The sequence below is a fragment of the Equus caballus genome, chromosome 8 (assembly GCF_041296265.1).
Source record: "Equus caballus isolate H_3958 breed thoroughbred chromosome 8, TB-T2T, whole genome shotgun sequence".
NCBI lineage: Eukaryota > Metazoa > Chordata > Mammalia > Perissodactyla > Equidae > Equus > Equus caballus.
Window position 1 is genome coordinate 46,756,610 of NC_091691.1, and position 19,692 is coordinate 46,776,301.

General features: G+C 44.3%; 1 protein-coding gene across 9 annotated transcripts in view; it reads left to right on the forward strand.

Moving 5' to 3' along the window:
• The first annotated feature begins 1,224 nt into the window (after window positions 1-1,224).
• ANKRD29 (ankyrin repeat domain 29) overlaps window positions 1,225-19,692 on the forward strand; it is a 62,082-nt gene continuing 43,614 nt past the window's right edge. For 3 of the 9 annotated variants that reach the window (XR_011420939.1, XM_023647491.2, XM_023647493.2), the window contains exon 1: window positions 2,196-2,304. Coding sequence is in view for 2 of the 9 variants with exons in the window: in XM_023647491.2 (XP_023503259.1) it covers window positions 2,293-2,304 (12 nt within the window). In the remaining 7 variants the exon portion in view is untranslated. Of the gene's footprint in view, window positions 1,466-2,195; window positions 2,305-18,822; window positions 18,876-19,231; window positions 19,373-19,692 lie in introns of those variants that run through there. The other 6 variants (XM_023647489.2, XM_070220721.1, XM_070220722.1 and 3 more) reach the window with 6 other exon arrangements.

The window sequence follows — 19,692 nt, forward strand, 5'->3', positions numbered from 1 at the left end:
AATTAAATTCTTACATGTCATTTTGAGAGCCCTGACAATTAGATTCTTTCCCTAATTTTTTTTTTTAAAGATTGGCACCTGAGCTAACAACTGTTGCCAATCTTTTTTTTCGTGCTTTTTCTCCCCAAATCCCCCCAGTACATAGTTGTATATTTTAGTTGTGGGTCCTTCTAATTGTGGCATGTGGGATGCCGCCTCAGCATGGTCTGATGAGCGGTGCCATGTCCGTGCCCAGGATCCGAACGGGCGAAACCCAGGGCCACAGAAGCCGAGAGTGCAAACTTAACCACTCGGCCACGGGGCCAGCCCCTTCCTAATGTTTTAAGAACATTTTTTTAATTACCAACCTGAGGACAAGAGGTTGTTTCTCAAAGAAAAAAATTATTCAACTTCTGAGTTCAAATTTTTACTTTTATTTTTCTCTTTAGGAAAGACAAGTATTGCTAGGAAACAGACTTTGGAGCCAGACAGACTTCACTGAAGGTCTCATCTCTCATTAGCAAAGGAGTCATCTCTCAGAACCTTAGTTTTCTCAGCCGTGGAATGGGCATAATACCCACCTTGCAGGATTTTTATAAGGAAAGCACCTGGTACATAGGTAGCACTCAAAATATTCTTTCCCTTCCTTCTTTTTGTTTATCAAACTATTAAAGCAAAACCTCCAATGCTTGATTTTATGAGATAATGCTGTGTGGGAACTTCAAAACTGTCTCATCCACAGACACCCAAGGAAAGGAAAACATTTTGAGTCTTTCTTGATTTAAAAATTGAAATTTTCTATCAAGTTTTGGAATGTTTTTATTTTAAAACTGTTTTAAACACAAAGTAATACAATTTATCCATAAAAGATAAACATTTTAATTTTCATTATGAACTTTCATTTGTAGTGTATTTTTTTAAACTTTTAAATTAAATATTCATTGCAAATTCAATTGAGAAGAGTACAGGAGGTACAAACCAGGTGAGGGGGAGAATGAGTGGATTCCTCTAGTGTGAGAGTGTGAGATGCCCACTTTTCCTTTAGCATTTGAATTTTCTAGAAAGGCTACTGCTGCTTTTTTATACTTTTAAAGCAATATTTTTAAATTAAAAAAAAATATGGCTCTCCCACTTTTACCTCCCCTGAACCAACCCTGGGCAGGCAGCAAGCAGTAGTGTGCGGCGTGGACAGCTCCTGCCCTCCTCCAGGCGCGCAGCACAAGGCCAAGAGGAGGAGGAGACAGCGGAATCACAAAGAGGAGGGCCATGAGCATAGTGCAGATTCTGCCCTTCGCCTTCAAAAAGGAAAATACTGATTACTTGTTCAACCGGAAGGCTCATTTCCTCAACTCTGTCCCCGGGATGAAACCAGCACTCCGCTCCCCCCACTCCCCTGCCCCGGATTCTTAGAAAAGGAAGAGAAAGAAAAGAAAGCCTAGAAAGACAAATAAAAATGAAAACAGCTATTTGAAAGGGTGGTGGGAAGGTGAGTGAATTTCTTTCTCATGTTTCATTCACATCATCACCGTATTTGTGCTATAATGAAGGCTAAGAGTCATCTAAGGCAGACCACGCTCTTCTGAAAGATGTGGGGGTGTGTGTAGTGTGTACATGTGGATGTGAGGGTGGGAGTATTGTGAGCGAACCTGTATGTGTGGAATGTGGAGAATGCACAGTGTGTGTGGAGTTTGGAGTGTGCGTGTGTGTAACAGAAATGTGGAGGTGCTTAGGGTGTCTGTGTGAGAGAGAGTGTGGGTGTGGGAGGAGGGTGGGTGTGTGGACCGGAGTGTGGATAGCGCTGTGTGTGTGTGGATCCTGGAGAGTGTGCACAGTGTGGTGTGCACAGAGTTTGGAGTGTGTGTGAGAGTGAGCGTGCCAGAGGAGTGTGGGTGCGGAGTGGTGCGTGTGAGGAGAGTGTGTACATTACGCGCGCAGTTGGAGTGTGCGAGGGAGGTACGCGGAGGGCGGGCGTGGTGCCCCTCCCCCTCGCGCCCCGCCCCCTCCGGCCCCCCGGCCCCCCGGCCCCCCAGCTCCCCTCTCCACCTTCTCGCCCCCCGCTCCCCGCCCCCTTCCGTCCTCTCCCCGCCCCCTCCCTCCCACCCTCCCTCCCTCCGCCCCTCTCCCTCCCCCCGCGCCCCCCACGCCCCGGCCCTGGCGGCGTCGGCGGGGGGGCGGCGCGGGCCGGGGCGGCGCTGGAGCGCGCGGCGCGGGAGGCCGGCCCTCTGCGGCACGCGGCGGCCGAGGGGAGGGAGGGCTGGGACGCGCACCGGGCGGAGCGTGCCGGGCTCGCCGGGGGCCGCGGACGGCCGCAGGATGTCCTTCAAGGTGAGCGCGGGCTCCGGGAGGCCGGGCCGGGCGGCGGGGCCCGCAGGCGGGGGCGCCCCCGGTGCCGGCGGGCACGGGAGGAAGCGGCCGGGCCGGGGCGGCTCCTGTGGCTTGTGGTTGGGTCGTGTGGGCTTGGCTGGAAAGGCTTTAGAGACCCGGGGCTGCAGGTCAGGCGAGCTTGGCCGCGGGGCGGCGGGGACTGTGGCCGGTGCCAGGCAGGGGCGGGGAAGAAGCCCGGGTCCGCGCTGCCCCGCGGCCGCGCCTGGGAGGGAGCCGGGCTGCGGCGCCGCGTCCCCGCCTGGCGACCTCCTCGCGGATCGCCCGGCGCCGCCGCCGCCTCCCCGGCCGAGCAGTTTGGGACGCTGAAGCTGAGACCAGCGCAGAGTGCATGCAGCTCGGTTGACTACCAGGCTTCAGTGTCCAGAGGAGTCTTGTCTTAGTTTATTAAAGTCGTTCCGTTTAATCACTACAGTTTAGGATGAAAGTGAGGTTGATTTACCTTTATTGAAAGCTTTCAATAAAAATAATAGTTAAAACGTGTTGAGCACTTGAAACGTGCCCGACTCTGAATGAAGGGCGTCACAGTGCATCCTCTGGATTCTCAGGAAGACCCATGAGATGATACTTTCATGGTGGTTTTTTTTTTAAACAAGAAAACTAAAATATGGAGAAGTTAAAGAACTTCCCACAGTCTTGCAGCCAGTAAGTGAATGGCATTAAGATTGGAACCCTAGCATGTCTGGCTCCAAAGCCAGAGTAATCCTCTGTTTTCCAGTAGCTCATGTAAGCAGAGGAATGACGCCGTGAGAAGTGTGTGTTACAAAGATCTCTGGCTACAGTTTGGAGAAGAGAGTGGAGCTGGGAGACCAGTCAGGAGGATGTTGGGGTCATCTTGTTGAATGGTACTGGACTAGGGCACGAAGTGTCAAGGGTGGAAGGATGTAGACAAATGTGAGGGACTTCAAAAAATTTATATCTACAGAATTCAGTAATTGGTGTTATTCACTGAGTTAGGGAAGCCCAGAGAGGTTAAGATAAAACGTTTGATTTGGGACATGTAAAGTTGAAGGATCCATGGGAGTTCCAGTAGCCATGTCGATTAGACAGATGTACACACTCGGAGCTCAGGAGGCTGGCTGGTCTAGGCAGGAGAGAGAGATGAGATTTGGAGCGAGCAGTGGTAAGTGGTAATTGAACCGGTGGGAATGAATCTGATTGCCCAGTGAGACCTTGTAAAGGTAGAAAATAAGAGGACCCAGGACAGAATCTTGAAGAAGATCAAGACTTAAGAATGAGCAGAATAAGAGAAGCTCATTGAGAAAACTAAGGAGCAGCCACAGATGCCTGAGAACAATGAGAAGCGTGTGCTGTCGTTAGAGCCAAGAATCTCTAGTCTTTCAATGAAGATGGAGAGGGACTCGCAGTTGATTACCACAGAGGAATCAAACAAGCTAGGAATTGAAAAGGGTCCCTCTAACTTGGTAACAAAACAGCCACTGGTGATCTTGCTGAGAGCAGTTTCATTGACGTGTTGGGTTCATGAAGCCAGATTGCAATCGCTTGAAAAGAAAGTGAGTGGTATTCCGCCACACGCCCAGCTGGGTGAGCAGTGCGGGATGGGTTGCTGAGAGACCAAAGAAAAGACCCGGAGACAGCGAAGGAGACATGCGGGTTTATTGGGAGTTACTTACAGGGAAGGTCCAGTGGCGGCTGGCTGGACAGCAATGTGCATCCGCTACCGCCCCCTGAGAGAGGCTTGGTTAAGTAGGCAGAGAACAAAGGCTGCATGCTTGCCAAGGGCTGTCCTTGGTACGACCAGCATTCTCAGGAACAGTAGCTCACACGGAGGGCTCTGTGTCCCTGTAAGATGCGATGTTCTTTACTTGAGATAAGGGAGGATCCAGGCTAGCCAGGCCCTAGATTGTTACAGATCCCAGCAGCTGGGCGGCCTACCCAGAAGGGAGCCAGAAGGACACATGGTTGCAATGGGCCTGGGGGCTTTTGCTGAGCAGGCAAGGCCCAGGCCCTACAAGTGGAAATCACAGTGTAGAGAACTCTTTCAAAATATTCTGCGAAAAACAGTGTCTGCAGCAGGGATCCAGCCAAGCCAAGGGTTTGTTTGCTTGTAGAGACTTGAATGTCTTTAAATGATGATAGATATCTCAACAATAAAAAGACAACGCAGTTTTAAAATGGGCAAAGGATATGAATAGACATTTCTCCCAGGAAGATAAACACATGGCCAATTAGCTACTGAAAAGATGCTCAACATCATTATCCACCAGGGAACTGCAAATCAAAACCACAATGAGGAAGCTCCTTTCTGCTTGCTAGATGGGATGCTGCCCGATTCATGAATCACTGAAGAAGCCAGTTAGATGTTTAAATTAAAAAAAAAGAAAAAAACCGCCATGAGATACCACTTCACACCCACTAGGATGATTGTAATCAAGAAGACAGACAATGGCAAGTGTTGGCAAGGATGCGGAGAAATTGGAACCCTCATACATTGCTGGTAGGAATGTAAAATGATGCAACCAGATTAGAAAACAGTTTCTTCATTCTTCGAAAAGGTAAACATAGAGGTACCATATGACCCAGAAATTCCACTCCTAGGTGTATACCCAAGAGAAATGAAAACATCTGTTCACACAGAAACTACAACACAAATGTTCACAGCAGTATTATTCATAGTAGCCAAAAAAGTGGAAACAACCCTAGTGTCCATCAACTGATGATAACCAAAATGTGCTATGGATTAGCTTGGACTGCCATAGCGAAATCCCATAGACTGAAGCTTAAACAACAGGAAGTTATATCTCACAGTGCTGGAGACTGAGAAGTCCAAGATCAAGCTGCTGGCAAACTCGGTGTCTGGTGAGAGCCTTCTTTCTGGCTTGCAAGCAGCCCCCTTCTTGCTGTATCCTCAGTGAGGGAGAGAGGGAGACGTGGATCTCGTCTTTTCCTTATGAGGGCACTAACCACACCATGGGGGCTCGATCCTCGTGACCTCATCTAAACCTAATTACCTCCCAAAGGCCCCACTTCCTAATACCATCACATTGCGGGTTAGGACTTCAGCATGTGAATTTGGAGGGGCAGGACGCCAACGTTCAGTCTGTAATTTGGTGTATCTGTACGATGCAGTATCATTCAGCCGTGAAAAGGGGTGGAGCCCTGATATGTGCTGCAACACAGGTGAAGCTTGAAAACGTTATGCTAGGTGCAGGGGAGCCAGACACAAAAGGCCACGTGTTGTATGATTCCATTTATATGAAATGTCCAGAATAGGCATATTCATAGAGACAGAAGAATTAGGGGTTGGCAGCGGCTGGGGAAGAAGTGGGAGACGGCGAGTGATTTTTAATAGGTACGAGGTTTCTATTTGGGCTGAGGAAAACGTTCTGGAAAAATGGTGATGATTGTACAACCTTGAGAATACACTAAAAACCCCTGAATTACATGCTTTAAAAGGGTGAATTTTATAGTATGGAAATCATATCTCAAAAAAGTATTTTAGGGGCCAGCCCGGTGGAGCAGCGGTTAAGTGCGCACGTTCCGCTTCGGTGGCCTGGGGTTCGTCAGTTCGGATCCCGGGTGCAGACAGGGCACCACTTGGCAGACCATGCTGTGGGAGGCATCCCACATATAAAGTAGAGGAAGATGGGCATGGATGTTAGCTCAGGGCCAGTCTTCCTCAGCAAAAAGAGGAGGATTGGCAGCAGTTAGCTCAGGGCTAATCTTCCTCCAAAAAAAAAAAAGCATTTTAAAATGATGATAGGGAGTACTGAGAGGGCTTGGGGTACAGGGATGACTGAGCTAGGTGGTGAAGTGCTCCGGAATGGACATGGGCAGAGAGCTCCAGCAGAGCTCTCTTAGTTGTTGGGGTTAGCTAGACGGGTGGAGGAAAACGTGTTCCACTGGGGTAAGAGGACAGGAGGTGAGATTGAGCATGGACGTCAGTGTTTGTAAAGTGAAGGCCAGGGTGGGGTCAGAATTTGGGGTGTGCAGAAAGGAAGGTGCCCAAATTTTCAGTTAAGAAGGAAGAATGATCAGGAGGTGACGACTGCCTGGAGGTGAGGCAGAAGAAGCAGAGATTTGTACACCTGACTAGAGGGGCAGTGTCTGGAAGCCGGGTGAGGAGGGCCCAACCCCAACTGCTACCCAAGGTTTCTGTGGGAGAGGGGCCGGCCTCCGCCAGGGGTGGGTGCGGGGGAGCCTAGGCAGGGAGACAGAGGGGGCGCTCTGTGCTGGGTTAGGATGAAGAGGAGTTGATTTCCTGTGGAGTTCAGAAGGCGCAGAGGGGAGGCTCTGCCTGGGGCAGAGTCGCAGGCCAGCTCACCAAGCCCACACCAGGCCCAGCTAACATCATATCAGACATACTAAAATGTACCCGCAGCCTGTGACAATAATAGACTTCTCATTGCACATTTTTGGGAGCATTTTTATGATATTGCTTTTAAAATTATTTAGCCATGAAAAACTTTTGATTTACGTTTGTCCATGATTTTTCTACAATTCTCATATATAGTCAGTTATTCTTGTGTAGTGAGAAAATCAGACCTACAAATTATTTATGTGTCATCGTTATTTTATGAATACCAATTTTAGCAATAAAGTTGGTGAGATGTTACAATTTTGTAGGTATCAATTAAATATTCATTAGCTTTGATTTTGGAGCCATAGATTAACTGTTTCGTTTTCACAGGCCCCTGAAAGGCAGGCCCCAGACCCTGGGTCTCCAAAGCCTTTGTTAAAGAGGCCCAGCATTGCTGGCCGAGTCTGTCTGTGGGAGAATAAACAGAGCGTTGTAAATCACAGTTTAGCTTCCTCGTGACTCAGAGGCGTGCGAGGAGGGCTATTTGCTTGTGAACGTTGCCTCTACTTTTTGTCCTTCCTCCATTATACTGTCAGCAGTCTCTTCTCGCTGGTGTCACTTTGCCTCCAGCAAACTTCCTCTTTACAATTGGCAACCCCTAATTAGTTCCGGTTGGGAAGAGACGCATGTTTGTTAGAATTGTTTTTATGGTAAAAGCAAATTCTGAGTGCAGGTCTGAGCCTTTTTAGGAAATAAAGTTCATGGGTTTCATACATTGACTTTTGGCTTTATAACAGCTATTTCAACTACTCAGGACTTGTTCTTCGGGGCTGAGGTTGCCAAAAGGTTAACACAATTAGGGAGCTGGACTCTGAGACAGTGAGGGAGGTTACCTAATAGAGGAAACATAGCTAGATAAAGAACAGTACTTTCCTAAGCATATCTTACCCAAGCAGATAAAGCATCTCAAAACCGTGTTTCATCTTGGTGATTGAAACTGCTCCTGCCTCGGCCAGAAGTACAGGAACTTGGATGCTTCTTCCTTACCCCAAAAGTATATAAATTATCTCATAATCAACTCCAGTTCATCAACAGCTGAAGTTATTCTGCTGAGCCATAGGAAAATAAATTAGCAAAGTCATATATGTTTTTGAGTTAGCTTTATTGAAATACAGATCACATATCCTATAATTCACCCTTTTAAAGTATTTATTTCAGTGTTTCTTAGTATATTCACAGAGGTGTGCAACCATCAGCTCAATCAGTTTTAGAATATCTTAGTCATCCCCAAAAGAAACCACATACTCGTGTCAACCTACAAAAACAAACCAGTTTAAGAGGCACAGTGTTTCTTTGGGATCAAAGAATTGCAATTTGGGGAGCACAGATTCAGGTAAAAACCCAAATAGTGTTCCACTAGGGAGTAAAAGTCAGGGGCTTTTAAAGGTGAAGAAGGGAGGTTTTATTACAAAGAATTTTAATTGGAGGTGGAGGTGGAGAGCCAGTCTTGGCTAAGCATTGATTGACTGTTGATTCTATCTTCAGAAACTCCACAATCCTCAGTCCTTGTGATCAGGAGGCGAGTTCTCCTGCTGACTTCTCCAACAGTTGCTTGTAAAACAATTGCTATTTTTACCCAGTCCAGAGATTTGGCCCAGTCCAGTGTTCAAGACAGCAAGGCAGTTTCTCTAGAAAGGAAGCTCCAACTCCGTTTTAAAAATGGCTCCACTACAGTCAATTTTGACATTTCCCTTTTTGATCAAGATCTTTCTTTGAAAGCATCACTGATCGACTGTTAGAAAGCATTGCTGATCAACCATGAAACATCATTCATCCCTTGTTGCCAGGGAGAGGGGGCCTTACTCCCAGAAAGTCCTGTCCTACATGAGAGGGAAAGTGGTTCACTTAGGAGCCTTAGGGCACATTTGAGCAACAGGACTGCCAGAGCAAAGTCTTACTGTCTCAAGTTCCTTTAAGGGCAAACATTGTGTGTAGTTCCTCAAAGTTTCTCTGGTGAAGGCTCATAAGCCTTAGCAATCATTTTAAAGTGATGAGCGACCATTATCCGAGTGGTGTTTTTATAACACTGAGCAGTGCAAAAGAGACAAAGTTGTACAACAGTGAGAATTCTTATAATAATAAACAAAATGCTAAGTCCAAATTGGAGAATAGACCTGAACCAGGAGGCAACGCCTAAGGGTAGCCAGCCAAAGAGATCCAAGAAGTATGGGATGTCAGTGAGCACCGCATTTAACCATTCGGCTTGGGCTCAGATTCTGTCTAGTTCTTCCTTGACCTTGCCAGAGGTGTTTACCCAAGTTGGGCAAGAGGTATTTACAACAGCTACAAATGTTACCTCTTAAATCTCTGGAGGGTCAGTTGGTTAGGCAAGAAGTTCCAGACACTTAGCGCAGGGAATTAGGGAAATGACAGAGAGATTAGTAATTGTACTAAAGGTTTCTCTAGATTTGTGTACAGAAGGAGGATTCTGATGGCAAACCCAACAGTCAGAAAGATTTCCTTTTGTAATAGGCCGGGAGATGTGGGTAAGAGTATTGTCTTTCCAAGGAAGAGAGGGAGAAAATAAGGTAAGAAGCAACAGTGAGTGAAAGGTGTGCAGGCCTTGTCTGGCCATCTGGGGAAAGCTGCCTGCCTCGGATGTCGGCTACTTCTCTTCCTAGGCAATTTTATTTGGAGGCCTCCAGCATTCGTACAGGAACAGATGGCAGGTGGAGCCTTCTTTAGTTGTGCGAGGTATCTCCAAGGCTAAATGCCTTCTAGTTCTGCAGCAGTGTTGTTGGTCAGGAGCACTTGGTGAGGTCCTTTCCAATGGGGCTCAAGGGCTGTCTTCCTCTGATGATGCTTCCAGAATACTCAGTCATCAGGCTCTAGGCTGTGACCAACAGGATCCTTTAAATTGGAATCCAAGAAAGTTTCTTTAACCTGTTGATGATAGGCTTGAGGGTAAGACATTAGAGACTTTGAGTACCTGGTGATATTAGCATAAGACAACAAGGGATCAGCAGAAGGTTGTATACTAATACACATTGATCTGGTGATGACTATCTCGTGTGAAGTGAGTTATATTTTCCAAAGACAGTACTGGTAACAGTCACTGAGACCAAAGACAGTTTCAGGCCAGGGGAGTCCAGTCTACAGGTACATAACAAAACCTGAAAGATAATTAACAGGACCAGAATCTAGTATCTACAAAGATGTAAACATAATTTTTCTCTCTACAATTACCCTCAATTTTTTCCCAAAGATAATCAGTGTAAAACTGATTTATTTATATTAAAAACTTGGCCTGATTAAGTGAAAATAAGAATACTCACTGAGAGTTTCTGAATTCTGGAGGGATCAGATAGGGAGAAAAAGTCAATGTTTCATCTTCTTTCACAAGGGTATATCTTACCACAGTTGATAGCTTAAGAGAAAAACTTCTTTAAATCTGGAAAAACAAAACATTAGAACATCCTCCTTGGTTCGTGTAGTCTCGTGTAATTAATATTGTTCTTCATCTTTGGTTAGCAGTTTTATGAAGCCATCAGTGTCTCTCTTAAAGTCCTGTAATTTCTTATCCTAGTTCAGTTTTGTGATCGAAAAGCTTATCAGAGACCTGCATTCTAGAGTAAATGAGTTCTTTCCATGAATCTCTCTGAAGATGAACCATATTTGCAAAAGCGTCAAAGTAAATCAGTAACTGTCAGTACATGATAAAAGATTCAAAATGGCATGGGAAGAGATCAGATTACAATACAATTGACAAGTTAATTTGGTTATTTCTGTGACATACATTTTAAGATAGTGACTAGAATTATGACTGATAACATTGTATGAAGACATAATCATATTTTTAGGAATTTCGTATAATTTTTAGAACACATATTAATAACATACACACAAGGATATACATAAGGGAGGTTTAGCATCACTTATTTGACAGTGCTTCCCATGGAATTTAACATACCAAATAAACCTTATTAGTTTAATGTCTCCCTTTTTATAGGAAGACAACAGTCCTTGAGAAGTCCCATGGGCCCACTGGAAATTCTCAAAGTTACTTTCAGGTTAACAAAAAAGAGTTTTTTAGAATTTGAATTTTGGGAAGTTTGTCAAAAATATGAAAATATTTTAAAACTCTTGGCTAAATAGAATCAAAGGTTACTTTGAAACAATGCTGACTAATCCATTTAACCAGAGTGACAATAGAAGATGTTAAAGGCAAATAGAGTTAAATAGTTTTTGTTTTTTCTTCCCCGAAGCCCCAGTACATAGTTGTATATTCTAGTTGTAGGTCCTTCTAGTTTTTCTATGTGGGATGCCCCCACAGCATGGCTTGATGAGTAGTGCATAGGTCCACACCCAGGATCCAAACCAGCGAACCCTGGGCCACTGAAGCAGAGTGTGCAAACTTAACCTCTAGGCCACTGGGGTGGCCCTGAGTTAAACAATTACAAACAAAAACAGAAAACCTTAGCTGTCTTAATAGAGAGGTCTCAGCATTTTGGACCTAGGAAATTACTTTGATAAAACTTAAAATCTCTGCTTTTTAGGTGGACTACTCAAAAATAAAGAAAAAATTTTCATAGTCTCCTTATCAAGAGCAGACTAAAAGCCCAGGAAACCTTTTCCTTTTAAGAGAGAGAAAACTAAATTTTAATTTTACACCAACTTATTTTTGATATTAAAACTCCCCTACTTAGTTAAATTCATTTCAATCTTAGCCAACTTGACCATGCGTAAAACTCTTTTCTCAGGGTTCGTCTTACACAAACCTTTGCTAACTTTCTTTTTTTACACTTGGAATTATCCTTTAGTCTTTCCCATAACTGGTTTTACTTTAGGACAAATTTACTTTCTTAACAAATATATCTCCATGCCTTATACCTTCTCTTACTGAAAACATACATTTTCCCAGAGCAAAAAAATTTTTTTAATGTGGCACAAGATATGTTTACTAGTTGACCCAACATCCTTTAGTTTTTCTTATTGTAATTTTTCTGTAATAAGCCAAAAGTAGGTAAACCTATGTTTAGTAATGAATTCTAATATTTTATCTTATTTGAAAATGATGTAGATACTTAATGAATTTCTGTCATTTAACTTAATTTAGCAAAACTCTAAGGTTTCAAGTTACCAAAAGGTTTTAAAGTTATTTTTATTTATTTATTATTTTGAGTAAGATTAGCCCTGAGCTAACATCTGTGCCCATCTTCCTCTACTGTATATGTGGGACACCTGCCACAGCATGGCTTAACGAGCAGTGCATAGGTCTGCACCCAGGATCTGAACCGGCAAACCCTGGGCTGCCAAAGCGGAATGTGCACATTTAACCACTGCACCACTGGGCTGGCCCCTAAAGTTATTTTTAAAGTACATATACCATAACGTATAATTCTTGTTAAGAAGTTCACCCAGTATCTATCCAAAGAACTTGAAATCAGCAATTCAAAGAGACCCATGCACCCCTATGTTCATTGCAGCATTATTCACAGTAGCCAAGATGTGGAAGCAACCTAAGTGCCCATCGACTGATGATTGGATAAAGAAGACATGGTATATATATATACAATGGAATACTACTCAGCCATAAAAAAGGACAAAATCGTCCCATTCACAACAACATGGATGGACCTTGAGGATATTATGTTAAGCGAAATAAGCCAGACAGAGAAAGACAGTCTCTGTATGACTCCACTCATGTGAGGAAGATAAACAGACATGTGGACAAAGAGAACAGTTTAGTGGTTACCAGGGGAAAGGGAGGGGGTGGGGGCTGGGCACAAAGGGTGAAGTGGTGCACCTACAACATGACTGACAAACAATAATGTACAACTGAAATTTCACAAGGTTATAAACTATCATAACCTCAATAAAAAACAAAATAGGAAAAAAAGTTCACCCAAAACCTTTTTATTTACTTACATCTGTTTAGTTTACTTGTTCTCAACAATTATGTTTAGATTATCTACAAAAACTTCATGAGACATCAGACAAAGTTAGGCATCAAATTTTTTTTTTCTGCCAACTTTTCTAACAGAAATAACATGGATTTTTTGGCTTTTAATAGGTAGAACAAAAGCATTATATTTAATGTTGATTACCCTAAAGATATTCCTATTTTAATTAACCCACAAACTTAAATTAGCTTTAATAGTGAATAGTTTCCTTGATCACATGATCCTGAAATTCATTTGGGTTAGTTTCTGTTATTTTTTTGAGAGTACGCTCAATTTATGTAGCACTTATTTGTTTTTAAGCCAATCAAGCAGAGCTCTCATAAACTAGTCTTGGTAATACAATCCAGAGGTAGAAGATATCACATATTTATAACATACATATGTAGACACACACATAAACACACAGACATGCAAACAGAGATCTTATAGCCTCCACTTAAAAATTGTCCTTAAATTAGATTTTTGAGCAAGGGTGCTTCCTTAGCGGTCTGCAGCTCCAAAAGCTTCTTTCCCTCCACCTTTTCTCTCTTCAGCCTTAGGAATCAGGGATGGTCCAGATAAGAGTTCCCAGAGAGGTCACAAGACTTTTGAGAGAAAAGGGGAGGTTAGTTGCTTATCAAGGACTGACATACCCATCCAATTACATTATCCTTAGTTTGTTTCTCTCCCTCTGGGGACATAGTTTTATTTTAGCTTAGTGGGAGAAAGCCTAGGAAAAAAATGTCCTGTCAGGCTCTGAATATCAGCTTCCAGTTTGGCCCAATTTCTCATCATAAGTTACTAAATCCTTTCAAATATCTTGTCAGGTTTCAGCTGAGACAAACAGTAAATATTTCTGGCAGTATTAAGCAACTCCATTAAATTTTAATTTTAGTTCCCACTTGGCAGTTTACCAGAAAGTTTCTCAGAGTCTTTTTGACTCTTGGAGGGGCCCATTCGGCTTCAAGGGTAGATATGGGGTCTCTGTAAAGCCATTAACTTAATGGACTTTTGTGTATTTTTTTCTTTTAGTTTACTCCTTATATCTTAATTTTTTATTAGCTGTTTGCAATGAAACCTTCTATAAGGCTATTTTGGAATTTTGAAGTCTTTGCTTTTCAGCGTACTTCTTAAATGACTATAACTAATTGGAATGTTCCTTCTAATGGTCAGTGTAACTCCCTGGAGGGTGGCAGCAGTGTGGTAGGACCCTAGCTGCAAATGGGGTGTAACCCACATTTCTGTCTGACCACATTTTGGGCCCCTAACCTGAAGATTACCAAGCCAAGCTCTCAGCAAATGAAACAAGGTCAGTAAGATTTTCCTGTTCTTTGCAATATTTACAGCTTCCAGGATTGTAGTTTTTAAGTAGGTGTGCCAGAAGGTGGTGCACTTGATTCTTTGGGAATTAAAGATCTTATTTCTGCTCTTAAATTCACGGTTCTCAAATCTAGTGTCCAAAAAGGCAAGTTTGGAAGCTCAAAAGAGTCCTAAAGGGGCCACTGTGATTTTAAATCATTGTTAGTATTATCAGTGACCGAGACAAAAATTTATAAGAGGAAGGACTGTAGTTCTTCAATATAAACCCAGCTGGAGTTCCCAAGGGAAGAACTTCTCAGGAACTTATGGAAGATGAAACTCCCATGTTAAAGCTCAGTCGGACGCAGAGATGCCAGTTGCAAGCCTCAGACTCTTACCTGTGTTTCTGACCCACTGGCTGTAGCTATTTGGACAAACAAAACAAAAGGTGGAATTTGAGTACTCACAGGTGGGGGATAAGCCCTCAGACAGCGTAGCTGGCTCAAACAGAGAAGCCCTTCCAGGTGGCAGTAGTTATGAGCTGCCATAAGGTGGCCCAAGCAGGGAAACTCTTTCAGATGGAAATAGCCATGCGCTGGCTTTGAGACAATTGTCTCCTGGTCAATTAACTCCAAATTGGGCTGTTGCCCCCAGAAGCCCCCAGAATGGCAAAGACCTCAACCAAAAGGAGGGGAGGAGATCAGAATCTGAGGGGACTCGTGATTGGAAGAGTCAGGGGTTTGTGCAAGTGGTGAGCACACAAGGGAACTCATGCTGGTACTGAACCTGGCGTCCGCCAGTCCGCAAAGTTGAGATTGCTTCCGATCCCACTTCTGACACCATATGTTAACCTACAGAAACAAACCAGTTTAAGAAGCAAAGCGTTTATTTGTGATCAAAGACAGGCAAAGAAAGGAGGTTGTATTCTAAAGAGTTTTAATTGGAGATGGAGACAGAGAGCTAGTCTTGGCTAAACATTGATTGACTATTGATTCTGTCTTCAGAAAGTCCGCAGACATCAGTCTTTGTGATCAGAATGTCCATTTTCCTGCTGACTTCTTAAACAATTGCTTGTAAAACCATTGCGGTTTTGGCCCAGTCCACAGGTTTGGCCCAGTCCAAGGTTCAAGATGATAAGGCAGTTTCTCTGGACAGGCAGCTCCAACTCCATTTTAAAATGGCTCCAGTGAAGTCAGTTTTGATGCGCATTATCAGTCACTCTGTTCTCCCAAACATCCCGGCTTCAGATAACTGCTGATCTACCTTCTGTCTCCATAGATTTGCCTATTCTGGACATACGTGTGTTAAACAGAGTTTAAACATTGTCTTGCGTTCTGACTTGGGAAATGCCAGTGTTTTATGGGCCTACCTTCAAGGCAGGATGCCTGGGGCAAATGGCTTACTTTTTCTCTTCAGTTTCCTCTCACTTACCTAAGTGTAATGATACGGACAACACAGGGTTAACGCTTATTTAACGTTCATGAAGCATTCTGAAAATTTGAAATACTTAGCACAAAGTGGGACAATGGATTCGTCTATAGCCAGTGACATCTCGAAAACATCCTTCTGCCATGGCTTCTGAATCCATCATTATATCCCTATTTAATGTGGCCTCTAGCATCAAAGAAATTCATTATTGAACAAAGCAAATGTTCTCTTGATTGAGTTAATAATACACAATTGAAATCCACATTATTCCAAACTCTTTTTAAAATCATTAGTTTAAATCTCTACCCCCGTTAGCTTTTAATCAGAGTTTCAGTTCTGTACAAGTAACAGTTTCCCTTCTGTTTCCTCTCCCCTTCCTTCTTGTACTTAATTTCTGATAGTGTGCCAATGAGCAGTGTGTTAGCCAAAATTCTGGCAGTAAAGGGAGTGGGGAGAGAAGAAAATATGGTATTTTTGGAAGTTTATGCTCAGATTTTCTTATAGGGTATAAGATAGAAGATCTCAGATGCTGGACCCAAAAAGAGTTGGGTTTGAATCCTGAGTCTGTTACATCCTAGCTGTGTGGCCTTAAATAATTCACTTCTATGCCTCATTTTCCTCATCTTAAAAATGAGAATAATAATAACACCTACCTCATGGGGTTGTTTTGGTAATAAAATGCATTTGAGCAGTAAAAGTGCTTAGCACACTGCCTGATACAGAGCCAGATCTCAGTGTAGGTCATGATAGCTGTTACTCATAGTATAACCGTCGGGCCTGAGGGCGGCTCACTGAACTTGTTGGAGAGATCAGAAAAATCAAGAAAGAGGTTAAATAGTAATAGCATGATTGGTAAAGTGCTTTATAATTTGTGTAAACCATTTCTACATGCCCCTTCTCCTTCAGTGCTAAAGGGCTTGTTGCCCCCTTTCCACTCCACAGCGTTTATGATGACGTGCATATTGTTCCCAGAGGAGGTTTGGAAGTTATCCAGGCAAAGTGATGTGTATAGACCCCATAGAAACGGAAAGTTGGGGGACTTTCCATCTTGGCAGAAAAGGAACTTGGAATGACGACAGTAAGGAGGTCATTGGGGTCAGCACTGCCTTATTCCTTGCCGTCTACAGGAGAATTCTGCAGGAGGCAGAACAGTATGGTGGCTAAAAGGCCCCCTCAGGCACCAGCCTGCCAGGGGCTGAAGCCTGCCTTGTCGCTTCTCACTGGCTCCTCTGTGTAGTGAGATAGTAACAGTGCCCACTTCACTGAGCCATGCCCCGGAGGCCCTTGAAACTCGGCATGTTCAAAGGTGAATTCAGCCTTTTTTTCCCAAAACCTTTCCCTCACAGGGTATTTTTGACTTCTAGGAATGGCACCAAATCAACTAGGCACTCAAACCAGAAACCTGGAGTCGGTCTAGATTCCTTCTCCCTCCTCTCCTGCACACACAGTCGCAGGCCAAAACTGTTCAGTTTGGGTCCTTAAAACTTCTCCCAGCTGTCTCATCCTGCCACGCTCACTTTTGTTGCCTCCCTCGGGCCCTCACTGCCTGTTGCCCAGTCTGCGTCACAGCCTCCTGAGCCTTGTTGACACCAGTTTCCATCTGGCTCCAGTCCTCAGTTCATTCTGAGGCTGCCACAGGAGCCTTCCTGAAACGCAAAACCGACAGTCTCTCCTCACCTTAAAACCCGTCCTTGACTCCCCAGTGCCTGCCAGGATCGGGCACAAACTCTGTAGCATGGCACAGCAGAGCCTTCAGGATCTGGCCCTGGCTGCTTACTCTGCAGCATCTCTTGGCTCTCGCCCTCACACCCCTTCACTGCAGCCCACCCTTGGTGGAGACGGTTCCCACACGCTGTGACGAGCCTCCATGTTTTAGCTTCACCACCCCGTCAGCCTGCGATGCTCGTCACTCAGGCCAATACTCATCTTTCAGAACTCTTCTCAAGAATTCCTTCTCTTTGAAACCGTTCCTGGCCACCTTCCTCAGGTAGAATTGACCATTCTCTGCTCTCACAAGTCTGCATTTCCTACCCTAGCACCTGTAATAACATCTGATGCCTGTTGACATGGCTTATTTTCCTGCTGGGCCATAAAGCCATTGTGAGCAGGAATCAAGGTTGACTCGTACATCTAGGCCTAGCCCCTGGCCAGTGCCACTGTCCCAGCACATGCTAGTGACCAAGTAAATAAATTCGCCTGGACAAGTATTTTTTTTTTTTTTTTTTTTAGATTGGCACCTAGGCTAACAACTGTTGCCAATTTTTTTTTTCTGCTTTATTTCCCAAACCCACCCCCCACCCCCCCACCCCCCCGCCCCGGTACATAGTTATATATCTTAGTTGCAGGTCCTTCTAGTTGTGGGATGTGGGACACCGCCTCAACGTGGCCTGAGGAGCAGTGCCATGTCCGCGCCCAGGATCCAAACCCTGGGCCGCCGCAGCGGAGCGCACTAACTTAACCCCTCGGCCACGGAGCCGGCCCCTGGACGAGTATTTTAAAAAGGTGTGAGGGCTGTGCATGTATAGCTAGATTTCTTGAGTATTTACTGTCAAAGAGCATTTACGTGTATTATCTCATTTAATCCTCCAAGAACATGTGCATGAAGTACTGTTATTATTGTTCCCATTTTGCTGAGGCAGAGAGATGTTAAATAACCTGCCCAAGGCCACAGAGCCGGGAGGTAGCAGGGTCGGGACTTAAACTCAGCTCGCTCCTGCCCCAAATCACCTGCTCCTGTCATGCGTCCCCCTCCCAGGAAAGCAAGCCCCTGAGGGAAAATGAAATATTCACAACTTTTCACAAAGCTCAGTTTCTAGAACCTTATAGGAAACCAGGATTTCTAGCCTGAGCAGGAGAGGAGTCCCAAGGCCATCCTAAAGGCAGGAGCGGCTCTTGGTTGAGGCCTCGTTATGACAGTAGACGCTTGCGGTTTGCAGATGGTTTTTGAAAGGTTTTGGGAGTTAAAGTAAAACAACAAAATCACTGAAAACAATTTATAATGTATTACTTTCAAGTTTTTATGTTTCAGGAAAAACCACCAGAGCAGTTCGTGGTGCATATTAATTTCTCTTCCTAATTCTCCCTCGCAGACCTCATTTTGGCCTTGAGCAATCTCTTTACTAAAAGGGCGTTTTTTGGTGATTCATTATGCAAGTCAAAGCTGTCTTGCCTTTGTTTCACCCAGTTACTAACAACTGCAACGTTAGACCCAGCCTGGTGCAAAAGCCACACACGCTGGGTGTGGACCGCACCATGGCAGTTTGGCTGCAACGTCCCTGGGACAGTAAAATATATACCCTCATGGACAGCAAATTGTTCATCTGGAATTTGAGGTGATTTTTTTTCCTCCTAACTGAGCCAGAAAACTATTCAAACTGTGTTTGTAATGTGCAAAACTCCCTGTTTTGCCATGTTCTCATCCAAGAATGCACAAGAAGACACAGTTGTGTATGAGCTGAAGGGCTTCTGAAATGAAATCCTTGCACCAATAAATGTCACCATCACTCTCCTGTCACTGTGCTTTCATTTTAGATGGCTCTGTGGAGTAGCTGAAATTGTTGATCTTTCTTTTTAACTTTGCGTAGGTAAGTTAGGTATTGTACTTAATACCTTATCAATGTACTTAAAAGACATAGTGTGTAAAAGGCCTTTTGGGTCAAATAGGTGTTCTAAGCCCACCCAAAAAAAGTGTTTTTGTCAAACACTTTAAATACTAGAAAATTTCCTGAGACCGGCAGAATTCTTTATTAGTATCAATACTACTCTGAATTTAATTTTGCCTATTGATTCTAACTTTGTAAAGAAAAGTAGATAGAGGGAAGAGAACTAGCATTTGTAGGCATTTGTGGCGTGTTGGGCACGTGTTAGCCAATTAACCTACATCATTTGATCCTTACTGGAAACTTCAAGGCAGGTAATGTGGTCTCCGTCTAAACCACAGGACACCGAGACTCAGTGGGCCAAGTCACCTGTGCAGGGCTGGGGATGAAACCCAGAGCTGTCTGTGTCCAGAAGCCGTCTTCCCCCCTCCGCCAGGCACTGTGCTCTGCAGCTCCAGGTCGACTGGTTTTAGAGAAGGAAGGTGCGCTGCAGTCCTCTCTGCCACTCTCTTTTTGGAGAACTGTTTTCCAGTTCTCTTCCTCCCATAGATATGGTTCCAGCATTAACTTTGCGGCTTTCAGATGACCCAGCAGTGGCATGAAGGATCCATACAAGGACATGGAACAGCATTTTCTGCCCAGAGTTCCTTGTTCTCAACTGACACCTCTGGCAAGTTCCAGCTGAAGCAAAGAGAGTTCAGTGGCGGGAAAGTGAGGTGTTTACCCAGACAGCTGGAATCAGGTAGAAGGTGCTGGGGCACAGAGAAGGGACAGTAAACTCCTTCGGGAGGTCAGAATTGGG